Source organism: Pogonomyrmex barbatus, unplaced genomic scaffold (genome assembly GCF_055798465.1).
Source record: "Pogonomyrmex barbatus isolate J1 unplaced genomic scaffold, ASM5579846v1 scaffold23, whole genome shotgun sequence".
Taxonomy (NCBI): domain Eukaryota; kingdom Metazoa; phylum Arthropoda; class Insecta; order Hymenoptera; family Formicidae; genus Pogonomyrmex; species Pogonomyrmex barbatus.
The window spans coordinates 228,780-244,080 of NW_028297120.1; the positions used below are offsets into that span (position 1 = coordinate 228,780).

At 34.0% G+C, this 15,301-nt stretch overlaps 1 protein-coding gene across 7 annotated transcripts; it reads left to right on the plus strand.

Moving 5' to 3' along the window:
- Nucleotides 1-121: 121 nt before the first annotated feature.
- LOC105430720 (putative Rho GTPase-activating protein CG5521) lies at nucleotides 122-15,299 on the plus strand. Of its 7 annotated transcripts, none has more exons than XM_089078426.1 (29): nucleotides 122-427; nucleotides 1,995-2,105; nucleotides 2,339-2,356; nucleotides 2,554-2,725; nucleotides 2,802-3,162; nucleotides 3,259-3,536; nucleotides 3,606-3,900; nucleotides 3,981-4,345; nucleotides 4,422-4,644; nucleotides 4,718-4,925; nucleotides 5,008-5,139; nucleotides 5,544-5,786; nucleotides 6,331-6,521; nucleotides 6,615-6,713; nucleotides 6,798-7,082; nucleotides 7,187-7,312; nucleotides 7,395-7,562; nucleotides 8,500-8,610; nucleotides 8,691-8,849; nucleotides 8,935-9,114; nucleotides 9,176-9,539; nucleotides 9,631-9,779; nucleotides 9,878-10,053; nucleotides 10,151-10,610; nucleotides 10,687-10,973; nucleotides 11,047-11,183; nucleotides 11,374-11,499; nucleotides 11,958-11,978; nucleotides 12,283-15,299. In XM_089078426.1, exons 1-29 carry the CDS (start codon nucleotides 322-324, stop codon nucleotides 12,441-12,443), a joined length of 5,712 nt encoding a protein of 1,903 aa, XP_088934552.1. In that variant the 5' UTR covers nucleotides 122-321; the 3' UTR covers nucleotides 12,444-15,299. The 7 variants fall into 7 exon arrangements, 6 of the variants coding, with proteins under 6 accessions (XP_088934552.1, XP_088934554.1, XP_088934553.1 ...); XM_089078428.1 differs by having other exon boundaries at nucleotides 5,562-5,786; XR_016139589.1 differs by having other exon boundaries at nucleotides 123-427; nucleotides 11,374-11,552; nucleotides 12,283-12,400.
- The last annotated feature ends 2 nt before the right edge of the window (nucleotides 15,300-15,301 follow it).

Below are 15,301 nucleotides of genomic sequence, written 5' to 3' on the forward strand. Positions count from 1 at the left end.
CTCTTGGATGACTTCATAACTTCCTTCTCTGGGAATTGGATGACGGATGATGTCATTGCCCCGAAGAGCCACTGAGCGGCGCGGCGCTGATGCGTGGGACCAGTGAGGCGCTCAAGATGGCCGTCACGTACATCTGATCGGAGGTGTGTATGCGAAATTTGACGCCGATTTGACGTGACGAGGGTGGGCCGTGCACCTCGTGCCGCTGGCATGGTGATCGCGCGGAGATAACCCGACCCCCGACATCGATGCGGACCGTCCTGGCCGTCGCCGTCGATGGTTGTTCCTGTCCCCGCGGCCGCCGGCGGCTCGCACTGAATCATGTTCGGCAAGAAGCTCCATGTAGACGTCAAGAAGTCGACGCTCAAGATCCAGGACGTCAAGAAGGACAGCGCGACGCGATTCAAGCATCTCAAAATTGTCCTAGGTGAGGACCGAGCGACGGTGACGGCGCCGCCGACTGACAGGCCGCCGTAGGCCAGATCGCTATTTCGCGGAAGGAGGATGATCGCATACCGTATTTATTAACTCCCACGCGTGCTGGCGGAGACTCCTCAAAGGTGGACAAGTTGTTTCCAGTTAGGATGTTCTAACGTTCTTCTACATTCGGATCCCGCGTTCACAGCCTGCTTTGTATCGTTGTATTCTTTAATCAGTCGTATTTTTTAACTTTTACTTCTCGTCTGGGAGAATGTTGTGGGAGAATGTCAATACGTCATTCTTTGACGTCCCCTCATTGCCGAGGGAAAATGATTCACTTCACGCGACTCGTTTGAGACAGAAAATGACAGTTGAAGAACATTGAAATTGTTAAATGGAACGCTTGAAATTATTATTCTGTGATTAGTCAATAATTAATTCAATTGACAAAGAATTTTATTTGCAGTAAAATTCAAATTATATAAAATTCTTTTTAAAATTCTTTTATTTTTTATTTCTGTTAAATCTAATTAATTATTTTATCTAGAATATATCTTAAAAACAATAACATAAAAGTATAAATATTGTTGAATGAATTAATCACAAGTTGATCAAAATTGCTAAATAATTAATAAGATTTTACAAGTATTAGTAATTTTTACATATAACTATTAGTACTTTTTTAGTATGTAAAGGTATCTCTTCCTAGCAATATTTATAAATCAATTATACAGAAATTTTAAAAGACATGCTTTTTATGTACACTTCTAAATATACTTTTTAGAATATTTGACAGATTTTAAAAGCAAAACTACAATCAATATCTTTTAGACAGATTTTATAAAAATATTAAAAAATATATATTTTATGTCTGAGCTATCTAATATAGTAAAAATACTTGTTACATCATTTGTTTGTTGCATGCTCTAGTTTAAAGAGAAAAGGATTTAAATCCAAGTTATAAGATCGTGGTTTCACAACGTTGTAAGAGAGGTAGTCAATATCTAATCACCAAACCGCCTGACCACATTGACCAACTTATGGCCTCTATCTTCAGCTAAAGTTACATTGTCGTTATACGTTTCATATATTTTTATACATCTACATATGTCGTTAATAAAACTTTCCTACAACTTTAAATACTTTGCACATTTTTCTATGTATATATGTCAATAGATATATCATGCTTATAGAAAATATTTCTATTTTATATAGATATATAGATTTCTATTTTATATTTTATATAGAAAATATTTTTATTTTATTTTATGTATATATTTATATATCCTGCTTATGATATATGTTTATATTATACATTTCATCTTTTTGTCTCTGTCCTCTCCCTGTTTCTTAGAATATACATATAAGGGAAAGAAAAGTTTTGCCATGCAAACATGTGACATCCAGAACCAGTCATGACGTAATAACATTTCCACACTTCTCTCTGTACAAGGCATATGTGTCACGAGGGAAAGTTTTCTTCCCTATTTAATCGATACACAAATTACATTTATAAATATTATATAATTTATAAAAGAAATATTTGCTAATTCAAGCATGTTTTTGTATTAAAGAAAATGTGGATACTGATGAGGCAAAAGGCTTTTTTGAAGGCAACTTCAGCCATGTGTATTTCATCCTATATGATTGTTTCGTATCTGCTGAAGCCAATCTTCGACAACGCGGTAAGCAAGTTGTATTTATTGTTATTAAAGTGTAATGTACCAAATGAAGCTAACTGTCTTATTACTGTATAACTTTAAAAGTTTCCATGCTTTAATACATATTGCATAATTACATTGAATGTAATTTAACAATAACATTGCCTTCAAAATTATATATTTTAAATATTAACCATAATATTCACCTATTATTATTTTATTATCATCTATTTCATTTCTTTCCATTCTGCTGCCAGAGCTTTCCTTCCATATTGGTAAGTCACATATCACACATATTACTCTAACTCGATTTTATTGCATTTGATTATTTTTTCCATTATTAACTTTTCTGATTGAAATTTTATGAAAAATTTGTGTAAATACTATTCTCTCATTAAATTTATTTAAGTATTTGTCACAAGTATTTTTTATATGACTTAAAGAAAAACCAATCTGTACTTTTTTTTTATAGTGCATAAGGCACACAGGGAAGAATTGGAACAAGTATTGCAACTTCTGGAGAAAGTTTTAACGCTTCTGCCTGAGCTGCTTAACAAACGATGGCAGTGTCATAGTTTAGCACGGATTTTGCAAAAACTCTTGCATCCTGGTAATAGTTGGAAACTTCGTAGACAAGCTATAAGGTATGTAGTAATTGCTTAAAATATATATGTTTATACATGTTTGTAGTAACATGTAATAATCCCCCTGATATTTTAGGTATTTTATTTTATGGTATCAAGCTCTTGGCGAAAATGCTCCCGAGCATATACATCAGATGTTCGCCAGTTTAGTGCCAGGATTTCCACCGCATCAAGCATCGCCTTATAAATGTGATCGTAAAACAGATGGCAAGAAAGAAAAACTCGCGAAAGCAGCTAATTCTGCTGAAGAGAAGGATAAGAAAGAATTTTATGATACGCAACTTGGCCAAAGTACTTTTCATGATAATGGATCGAATCAATGTCCTATCAGTCAAGTTGACGGCGGGCCTATTTTACCACCGCAAAGTGGAGAAAAGCCATTGGACAATGAAACTGTTAGGTTTTTGGAAGCATTGCTTGAATTTATGGTTACTCAGGTATATTATTTACCCCCTTACCTACAGATATTTATCGAATTTTGGACATAATATAAAAATAATATAAAAATGATTTACTATAATAACATTATATAGGTGGTAAAAGTAGAATGGCGGGATAAATCTACACGGCAGCATAAAACTTTTCAATTTTTATTAGAACGTTTTAAAGTAACGTATCTTCGTCATATTTGTCCGGAGTTTAACGATAACTTTTCGCTTTACAAACCTAATCTGGAATTACCTACAATGCGTAAACCAATGAATCAAAATCAGAATAACTATGTACTCTGTAAAGTTGCTCTAATCAAATGGATCGCAAGCTTCACGCATGTCGCTAGAAAAGATGGGCTTTTCGCACATCTTTCACAAAGGTAATTTAATATCTGCTTATTTCTGATCTATTTTAAATTATGACTTTTATCGCGAACACCGATTTGCAGTACAACACCAAATGAGGAAAACGCTGAATCGGAATTACGCCGTGTGTCGGTGTATACTCAAAATTCTGCGGATTCGAATTTATTGTCACCCGAATCAGTTATATCCCAGCAGGATAGTCAAAATCAGGAAGATAGCGCCGTTTCGGCCATGTTAGTCAGAGAAGTTTTATATGGAAATAGAGATAATGTAAACTTTGTACACGAATTGTACAGGCAGGCATTTCTTTTGGATTTCAACCATGCGGGAGCTATAAGAAAAGCTATTGCTGTTTATAAAGATTGGATTCAAATGAATGTAAGTTTGAAATATTAGAAAATTATGTGTTGTATGTGTTGATGTAAATTGATGTAAATTGATATTTATATATTTTGTAGGAAATTCCTCCGTTTATGTTGGAACCGCTAGATGGTCATAAAGATCGGGATATGGAAGAAAGTTTAAGAAAGGAAGAAATGGAGAAAAGTCCGTCGGATAATTATCGTCAAACGAGATTAAGGAACGATTCTTATCTAGGCGCTATACACCGGGAAAATTTGTTTATTAGAGCAGGCTTACAAAATGTTCTGCAAGTTTTTATCACGCAAGCATCAAACGTATTTTTCTTAGAGAATTCGGGGCCGAATGCATCTTTGACATTACTTGAAGAACAGACAGACAGTTGTAAGAGAGTCCTGAATGTGTATCGATACGTTGTTATGCACTCCAGACTGGAACCAGCAACTTGGGAACAGTTACTTAGGTAATTTCATTCGCGATTTACTATCTTTCTTTAATTAATGTTTTCTTGCAATGATTAATTTTTTTGAATTTATTAGAGTGTTATTGCAAATCACGTCGCTCGTTTTGAGTGAGAAATCTTCTCGCCACAAGCATCAGGAAAGTATCGGTGGAAAACTTGCACCTGCCATATTTCAAACATTAATTGTTACATGGATTAAGGCTAACTTAAATGTGGTTATTTCTACCCAATTATGGGACCAGTTTCTAGAAGTGTTAACATCATTAACACAATGGGAAGAATTAATTCGAGAGTGGGCGGTGAGTATGTGACGAATATCTCGCGAGTTCTGACTCATAATTGTAAGATAATATTTTTCTTTCACCTATACAGAAAACTCTGGACACGCTGACGAGAGTATTAGCAAGACACGTGTACAACTTGGATTTGAATGATTTACCTTTGGACAGACTCAGCGAACAAAAGACAAAGAAGCGGCGTGGGGTTGGAAGTCGTGCGGCGTCGACGGGGAGTGTACAACCACCTCGGAAAGGTAGTATTGATCAAGAAAACAATACCGCACCGAAAGAAAGTGTCGTGGGTATGTAAGATCTATAAGATAAAATTGTTATTTTATCTTGTTGCAATTTAATTTAAAAAATATTTTTCAACTTTGATTACAGATCATCCCCTGCGCGATATGAGGAAGGTACGACCATTACCGCGCAGTGCGAGTGATAATACTATTTACGGTGGCAAAGCTCGTGCAAAGCTGCAGAGACAGCGAACACATACGATGCATAGCGGTATACCCGGTAGGTGGATGAATGTAATAATTCATAGTGCATTAGCCGCAGTTCTTTTTCTTTTTGATTTTTACTTTTCGGCGAGATCTTCGACGATGCCTTTGTGTTGCTATGTGCGCAATTTATTTATAACTGTGTCTCTTACTTGTTTTTTTTTTTTTTTTGCTTTGGCACTGACACCAGGTTAAAAATAACTTCTCTCCGTTACCGTACAGACAGACAGTAGTTTCACTCCCTCCCGTAGATTTGTCATATTTATAACGTAGCGCCCATTGCTTGTCCTAATTTTTAATCGACATGCCATTCATAAGATCAATTTTAACTAAATCAATTTTAACTGGTTTGCTGTTGAATACATTTCTGCAGTGTTTGTGTCCTACTTGATTAAGTATAAACAATTTCCACACGTGCAGTACTCCCCCTATCGATAGAACAAGATATGGCGCGGTTATTGTCAAGCAGTTCTCCTTCTTCGTCGTCGGTAACTGGTCGGAAGATGCTGTCCAACAGACGTGCCAAATCTTTGGATAGCATTGTTATAGTTGATAGTGAACCGCCGTCGCCACGTTGCCCGTCACCGACACCCAGCAGTGGCATTGATAGCAACAAAGATAGCCCTATACAAATAGAGAATATTGATGGTAGTAGTATGGTCGGTATGTATGGTCTATTGTGCAATATTTTATGTATCTCAATGTATGAAACTTTGTCTTATCGCGTCCTGTGAGCATTTTCTCTTTTGAAAAATTGTTATATCTATCTTGCATTAATAACCATTTTACATCTCATATTAATCGAATAATGTTTTTTTTTTTTTTTATTAACAATATTATGTTGTGATGATCACTCGAATATTCAAGACAACAGAAACAAATTCGAACAATATTGGATCAAAATATATTTTTTTAAATTAATCCTAAGCTTTTTAAATAGCTCTCTGCTTTTTGGATTTTATATATTTATTATTAAATAAATTATATGTCAAGTTTGTAACAATTTTTCTTATTATACAACATTATAGAGATATAAAGCTTAACTATAGAGCAATTTTATAATTCATAAATATAAATGCAGTTATAGCCTTCAATAATATATGCAGTTTAGCGATTCAATAATAATATTTGCTTTTAAAGTTAGATTTTTTTATATCTGAAATATAGATAGATTAATATATATTTAGCAGTTGTTATTTCTCTGCAGATACAAATGACGCATCTGAGAGAAGATCAGTCATGGCAGGTGGAGGGGTCCGTGGATGGTTGCCAGATGTGGCTGTCGTTTTATGGCGACGTATGCTATCTGCATTAGGAGACGTTAATAATATTCAAGATCCTGTTTTACATGGCCAAGTCATGGATTATCTCGTACAACTCACACAAACGTTGATTAAGGTAAGCACTGCTAACTTAAAAATGTTAAATAATATTAAAAATAAAATGTATTATGGATGAATTGGCTCTTTTCATATTCTATATGATTTTTAGATACGTTTAAACCAAGGAGTATCCGGGGATAATCAAGCGACACCTCCAGCACCAGAGCTAATTCCACCTTTAACAGTCATCGCACCTTGGTGTTTCAAGGTATATATTTACATATAATTTGTATTATAAAAAAATTTGTATTACAAAATTATCTTTTGATTCTTATCCACATACTCTTTGCAGGCGATCCAGCTTCCCGATCAATACGAAATTGGCAAATTAGCTGCGTATCGCCTAATATGTCTGTTAACAGTGCAACCATTGGACATCAGTCTACCGAAACAGCATCTTACGCTCTTCTATCGCGCCGTTCACAATGGAATTGCTAGTAATGATACTAAAGTATTGCACGTGCTTGTGAAATATACAGGACCTAGATTATTTAGTCTAAATCTACCTGGAGCGAGTCTTCTAATTTTGGATTACATACACGCTGTTAATGTGATACTTAACAGTCAAGATGTCGAGGTATTTCATCATTTTTTTTTTCTTATCACTTTTTTCTATAAATTATAAATAATAATAATATTTATCTCAATATACATAGTATATATTATTACTTTTTATTTCAGGCACCAAGAACAGAAGCTGTTTCGGTTATCGGTTCATTGTTATCCTTACCTGTTGCAATGACCAAGTTACCCATGTTACAACCGAATGGACCTGATATTGTTACTATGACGTGTCCAGAAGCAAAAGTAATACCTGCGCATAATTTAATGACATAATTGATTGTCTCAAATTAATTCTTGTAATTTCATGTGTATTTTGCATTTTTAGGAACATATCGTAACAATACTTTTGCGAAGCTGTCGACGAGAACCCACAGGTATTGCAAGATGCTTGGCCTTATCAAGTATCGCAATGTTCGTATATAAAGAACTATCCTACAAAACGCAACATCCAAGAGTTCCGGAAGCTGTCACAGTTCTTCTCCTTGCACTTAGAGTAAGATAAACATTTTTTTCTATGTTATATTGTAATCTCTATTATATATCTTTGTGAATAACGATTATACACACACACACACACGAAAGATCACCAAACGCACTAAGATTTTAAGTGGAATCCCAGAAAAATTTCGAATATAGAATGCATGGCGAAAAAAATTATTCTTTACAATTTATAGTTGTTTGATAATTTGCACTTGGAATATTGCCTTAAAATTAAATTAAACAATATCACATGAAATTTAAATTAAATTTAAATTAAATGGTATTACATAAAATGCATCGCTACTACCCATAAATGTATATATATTTTAAAAAAGAAAGAGAAAAAGAATTACCTTTAGCAACATCTAAGCTCAAAGCAGATGTGTTGCAATAATAAGATGAAAGCTAAAGATCTCTTTCATTGAGTGTCATTGGCAGCGAATGCAAGGAGCAGAGCGTCGCAGAGCTGGTTTCTGTTTTCCCCTAATGGATCAGGTAGTTTCTTTTTTTTTTTTTTTCTATCTTCTTGTAGCTATGTCGGCCATTATGTGATGTTCACAGTTTTGAACTGATACGTACGTGTCGTATGTCTTACACGAAGATGTATGTCATTGACTTTGCATGTTCTATATGCTATATGTATGTCCGAAATAATAAATTGTTTCAGTCTGCGATGATACCCTTTCATCCGATATGCTGTATACTTGCTAATGATCGAATTATTTACATGTTACTAACTTAATGTTGATTATATAATTATTTTATGATTATATATATATATATATATATATATATATACACATACATATATCATACTACGCACGCGCGCACACACACACACACACACACACCACACGCGCGCTCACACACACACACACACACACACACACACACATATATACAAAGTATTTTTATCGAAAATTAATGTTTAATGATTATATTTTTTTCAGGCTTCTCACGCCACAGTTGCGCAGGTTGCCTGTGATTCTCTGTTACTTCTCTGCGATAAGGCTGACGTGTTGCTAGAGTTGTATCCTAACGTGCCATCTAAAATAATACAGGTACAATATAAGATTTTATTTAAAAAAATATATTAAAGAAGAGTATTAATAATAATTTGCATTTTTTTCGATCTATTTAGATCTTATCGGATACACTTGGGCGAATGACAACGCGTGAAAGGCGCGGATCTTTAACAGTATCAATGCTATTTTGTTTGGGCGAATGGGCCATGCACTTAGGACCAACAGTATTATTGCAAGTGTTCCAAGGGAAACCTCTCTTGATGACCTTATTTACAGTTAGTATCTACATTCTCTTACATTTCATATATGTCATGATTTGTCGTAATTTGGTTTTTTATAGCGTTTACTTTTATTATGTAGGTGTTAAATAACATAGTGCAAAATAAAGTTGGAAAGGAATTTTCGAAAACCGCTAGAAACAATCAGGAGGACGATGACGATTTTGATCCTAATATTACGTTAGATAATTTAACTGACGAGTCCTCTACAAAATCACCTCATAAAGGAAATATTCAATCTGTACAATTGGCAGCAAAAATGGTAAACTGATTTATTATACATATATGGGCTATTTATAATTTATACGAATCTTTGTACACAGGTATTGATGCATTTAATTAATCATTTGGGACATTTTCCAATGGGTATCGGAGCCGCACGTCTCTCATCGCTGGTCGTTGAGCTCGACGACGTTCCTGGAATCGATGGAGACGAATTATCTTCCGCCGTTTTTCAAGCACCTAACATACAACTCTTGATGCTCTCCAATTCGATCATAATGTCATTGGTGGAGTTAGCGGCATTGGACGCACCCGGTGGAGGAGTCACAGCTGGTTTGACTACAGCTCCTTCTCTGGTCAGAGTTTTGTTGCGCGATCTCGCTGGAAAAGCCTCTTGGGACAGTTCAATTTTATACAGTCAACCTTTCATTGATGACGATTTGCCATTGCCTTTCGCAAAGCCTGGTAATTTACATCATTTTTTTTTTTCGTGCAATATACTTATTTTTAATAAAAAGATAATTGTGATATAATAAATTTTTATTATTAATTTTAGTTGACTGGAACACAAAACTACACACGGACGATTTAAATAGCGTCATTACACCTCACAATTGTACACCCAGGCACACAATACGACATCGCGAACCCCACATATTACCGACTTTCGCGAACGCCGCAAGCGACATGGACAATTTGGACGATGTGAGCAAAGTTGCAATTAAAGATTACAGCAAAGTTAAAGTTGTACTTAACTTTCAATAATTATAAGAATTAATTGCTAAAGAATTGCATACTTTTAGCTTCTTCAGTACATAGGACATACCAGTCCGGAAGTTTTGACTAATCCAGAAATCGCTCTCAATGCACCCGCTAATCCACCTCAGGGACATTATCTCGAAAGTGAGACTATTGCAACAATTTTGAATCAGAGAAACGCAGAGCAAGAACATATGAACAATTGGAATCAACACATCAGGTTGCATGCCTCACTCTATCTGAATATACCAAATTACAACCGAATAGAACACTGCTTAAAATTGTATTTAATCTTGATAAATCTTGATAAATTATAGTATGAGTGCAACGGCAGTCAGTCCACCATCGTGTCGTCCGCCTCCGGCGCCATTTCATCACTGCCGACTTCTGTTTTCACATCTCGGTTTGTCTGGCTGGGAACTGCGTAAGAAATTACATTTGCTGGCGAAAAACGAAAAGCTCTTACGCGAACTTCGTAATCTTGATGGCCAACGATCTCGAGAGACGCACAAAATAGCGGTGATTTATGTTAGCCAAGGACAGGAAGACAAAAACTCCATACTAAGCAACGTCACTGCCAGTAAGGAGTATGAGAGTTTCATCGCGAGATTAGCTTGGGAAGTCGAGTTGGAATCGCACACTGGTTTCCTTGGTGGTTTGGTGCCTGGAAAGGCGTCCGGTGTCACCGCTCCGTACTATGCCACGTCTTTCACCGAAGTTCTCTTCCACGTTGCTACAAGGATGCCGTCGGATAGTCCTGAAAGTTTACTACAAAAGGTATCTCCCGGCACAATTTTCTGCAACAGATGTTTGCGTTTACTTTTCAAGATATTTATGTGATATCCAATTTCAGACGAGACATCTTGGCAATGATGAAATTCACATAGTTTGGTCGGAGCATTGGCGAGATTATCGCAGAGACATTATACCCACAGAATTCTGCGACGTTCTCATTGTCATTTATCCGCTGAAAAACAAATTGTATCGAATACAGATCTCGCGTAAATCGGAAATTCCATTTTTTGGTCCTTTATTTGACGAGTGTATCGTGGAAGATAAGGTATTGCCGGGTCTAGTGAGAACGACTGCATTAGCTGCGAGTAGAGCAAAGAGATCTACACTTACGTTGTACCAACATTAGTGAGTAGTTCGTTTATAAATTGTAGTATTACGAGAATTATCGTCGAGTTAAACATTTAAATAAAAATTTCAGTTACGAGGAAAGGGCGCGATCCATTGACACTGTTATGAGAAATCACAAGGAAGCTACAACATTCGAGGAATTTACAGCCAATGTTTATTCTCCAGTGCAACCACCAAGCCCGTTTAGCGCAGCTTCATCTGTCTCTGGTATGTGACTTTCAATTAAACAAAAATGGCGTCATAAATATATTTTTTTGCAACAATATTTAATTTTATTTATTATTTTTCCATTGATATATACGTGGCATGCAAAAACAAATCTCTTTAGAGTTTTGTACGTCACTGCAATAACTGTTTATAGCAATTCCTTATTTTTTGCTAAATATCGCACTATCAGGATCTACAACAAGCGTGCAATCCACAGCATCGTCAAACCTCGCGGCAGCGCTTATAGATTCGCATCAGGGACGTTCCGGTTTACGTAGCAGTTCGACAGCAAGCAGTGACAACCGTGCGAATAGAGGTGACTAATTCAGTCCACTAACCCCCACCCACCTTGTAACACCAACGGACAAGGTAGTATTATTAGTTATTTATTATTTCCGTGCTGTTCTTCCAGCTGTTTTATCTGATACTATGTCTATATCTGTATCTGTTAAGTATACGTTATAATCATTCAATCACAGTTCCATAGATAGTAATATATTGGAATATCTGCAACACGTTACGATTGACGTAAAGTTTGAAAGTAAATATTTTTTACCTTCTGATTCTCATGTTTTAAAACATGATTATATATCCATTGTGTGTCCGATAACAATATATAAAATCACAAAATTTAATATCTAATATTATGACTAGATATATATTTAAGATATATATCTAATATCGAATATTATGACCAAAAAAAAAAAATAAAACTATCGAACAATTTTTTTCTTTAACATTTCTATATCTCTTAATTAACTTTTTGTTTGGCAGTCTTGCAAAATATATTCAGAGGTAATCTCTCCAATCTATGAGCAACACTAAAAAGATAGCATGTTTAAATTATTTTCTTTTACGTTTATGTGCGGTTCTTATGTCTTTTAAATATTGCTTTGCAGGAAATTATGATATATATAAAATATTGATATATTTTCGCCGATGCTCTCTTCTTATTCAGACTGCACGCTTTTACTTTTTCTAATATCTCTGCCTTTCTCACACGAGCGTCTATTTTTTGGCTAATATTTTATATGTGGCTTTTTGATTAACGCTTTTGATCCACAAGATTATTAATAAAGTTTCTGCTATTTGTTTTCAGTTTCTGACGGAAGCAGAGTATGGTTTAGCAGTGATACCCCCGAGAGTACTGCGCTTCATGGGATTTCACCGAGACCTGTAAAAAAGATGTCCTTTAAAACTGGACCAAAGCAGAAGGCTAACACACAACCGACGCCGCCAGACAGTCCGAGATACAAATGAAAGATTTCTTCTTTATTTAGGAAAATGCTCTGCACAATTGATTGTCTGCTCACCGAGCGTTGTACTTTAAAGGAATTGTTCGGGTAAAAATTAGAGTAACGAATAATTATACGATAGAGTATTCCACTGTTAGTATTTCGCGCGTAGCGTGAATTACAGGATAAGCAACAATGCCTGACAACTTGATGCTTTTGCCGATCGATACACGTTATTCACAGTGGAGATTGACTATCTGATTAGCGTTTTTCTGTTTTCCGTCCTAATTTTTATATCGACTGTACAGATCGTTGTTTATTTGTTGCAACGTGAATATTAATTTATTGGAAAAAAAAGTATATGATAAATTTATTAAATTATAGGTATACTTACTAGGTATACTTCTCATAGACTTATTAATGTCGAGAGACAGTTATTTACATTGTACAGCACTTTCTTAAGATTAATTTATCCTAGTACTTCGAGATAACTGAAATAATAATTCTAGACTATAGAATTTCTATCTTACATCATATATTAAAAAGTAGCATAGAAATACTAACATTGTTTGAATGCTCTGCGGCTACTGCTATATGGCCTTGTAATTATCTTACTTATCACACAGTATACACAGAATATTATTTACAACTATTTTATTATTAATTGGCCAGATAAACGCGGAAGAATTTACGATTAAATGTCATTCGCGATAATATTTTTTAGCATATTGAATAACAAGTTCATATTCCAGAACTGATGTGAGTTTGATAATTGCATTAGCCTGATTTGAAGCAAAACGATGATTATTATTTAAACGAAGTGATATACATAGCCATTTTCAAAGAAAAAAAATCACTTATGTTACACATTCCATACGCATATATTACTCTGTTCTTAATTTATACTACACTTATAATTCATGTACATGCATAAAGATGAATTACCGAGCCATTCCATTCAAACATTATAATATTCATAATTCAATGAACGTATCTACATATTTTTTATACGCTTTATAACGTATCTCTCCCTGTGAAATTTCTTTTATTTTATTCGATGTAATATGAAGAAATCGCAAATGCAATCGCCAAAGTGTTTTATTTCAATACTAAAACCGAAGATACATATTGTTTTATCATATTAAGTAAATTTTGTATGCCGATGCAAAATCAGGCCACAAATTTAGCAAGAACCGAGACAGTAATAAAAACAGTAATAAATTTGAAAGTATTTATTCTATTTATTGAATGAATAATGGCTACTTGCTTTATACGATTCATCTTCATACAGTGATAATCAAAGTATTAATGTTATCTATTACTATTAATGAATGGCAGACTAATAAAGGATTATATTATGGTAACGATGTGCGAGAAAGAAACAAAGAGATGAGATTTTTCTATAGGTATACACTTTGCGATGATAAACTCTGTGTATAATTAGAATTTTTTGACTATTTTGAAGACTACCATGAAACACACATTCAAAAGTGTAGGTATTAGCAACGAAGAGATATAGGTAATAATTACTGATGCGCAAATCATGGCCAAAGCAGCATTATTTTTCCACTAATTTATAATAAGATAGAACCAGGGAAGCTCTGTATATGCATTGTATATAAATTGTTAAGCATATAAAAAAATAGTTCCGAAGTTATTTAAAATTATTCTGAATATGTATCATGTTACATCGCCACATCATTAATATGATTTATTATTATAATATGGTTTATTATTTGAATATACATGTTATATAATATAAAGTTCATTTATTATATTATTATATGCAAAAAACGCTTTTACTGATTGTATTTAAATTATGTACTTAATTAAACATTTCCATTTTATACATAAAGCTATCGCGCTATTATTTAATTTTTTGAAGGATAAATTGTTCTTGATGTCGAAATATTTGTTTATGTTATGTTTAATTGACAGAGCGAGAGATCAGTAAACGCGTAAGGGTAATAAGAAAAAAATGTAGAAGTGAAGTAATTTTTTTTCTATTATCAAAAAAGGGGAAGTATTCAATAGGGTAAGAAAAGCCTAAAATTTTGGAATACCTGAACCCCTTAATCACACTGAGCTGTTTTTGTACAAGAGTAAAATCGTGCGTATGATCTATCTTTATGCAAAGATATATATTGCAAATGTTTACATACATTAATATTTATGCAAGATAACATATAGTGATCTTACGGCATTTCTTCGTATTTACAGAGAAATCAATTATTTCCAAGAGTTAAGAGAAAAAAATAAGATATATAAAGTATCTTATAACACAATGATTCTATATTAAAATAGAATTAAAGAGAAAATCAATATATATATATATATATATATATATATATATATATATATATATATACATATATATACTAATATATATTTATTGTTTTCTACAAAAGGCTGCATGGCTAAATGTATATTTGTCCGATTATCTTTCTATGTAATTAACCTCGTACTGTATAATAACTGCAGCTCGGTTCGTTAAAAAGCAATTATATGTTTTATTCGATATTTCTTGCATAATTCAGTATACAAGGGATATAAAATTCATGAAATTTGATTTTGTGCCATCGATTTCACATGGCATAAGTGTTATTGAATTTTTAACACAAGATACCAATGATTTTCTCATTGCACAAGTTCTATCACTCTCCTGTCAACTCTTTAACAACTCTTTTAAATTTTATGCGATACAGCAATCAGTCATTATTTTGATATTTGTACAGCGTTCAAAGGTGTTCAAGAGATGTTATTCTTCTGCCACACAGAAATTTGTTGTCCAAAGATATATATCTCTGCTATTATATTAATTGTACACATCTCCATAACGGAATGTACATTTTACTGCACAATAAAATTGTGATGAATTGCAGT

Excerpts from the sequence above, each read along its gene's own strand:
- LOC105430720 (XM_089078426.1), top strand. The coding sequence starts at position 322 with ATGTTCGGCAAGAAGCTCCATGTAGACGTCAAGAAGTCGACGCTCAAG. Across the intron at positions 8,611-8,690 it reads TGCCATCTAAAATAATACAG|ATCTTATCGGATACACTTGG; the intron begins GTACAATATAAG and ends CGATCTATTTAG. Across the intron at positions 11,979-12,282 it reads CTTGCAAAATATATTCAGAG|TTTCTGACGGAAGCAGAGTA; the intron begins GTAATCTCTCCA and ends ATTTGTTTTCAG.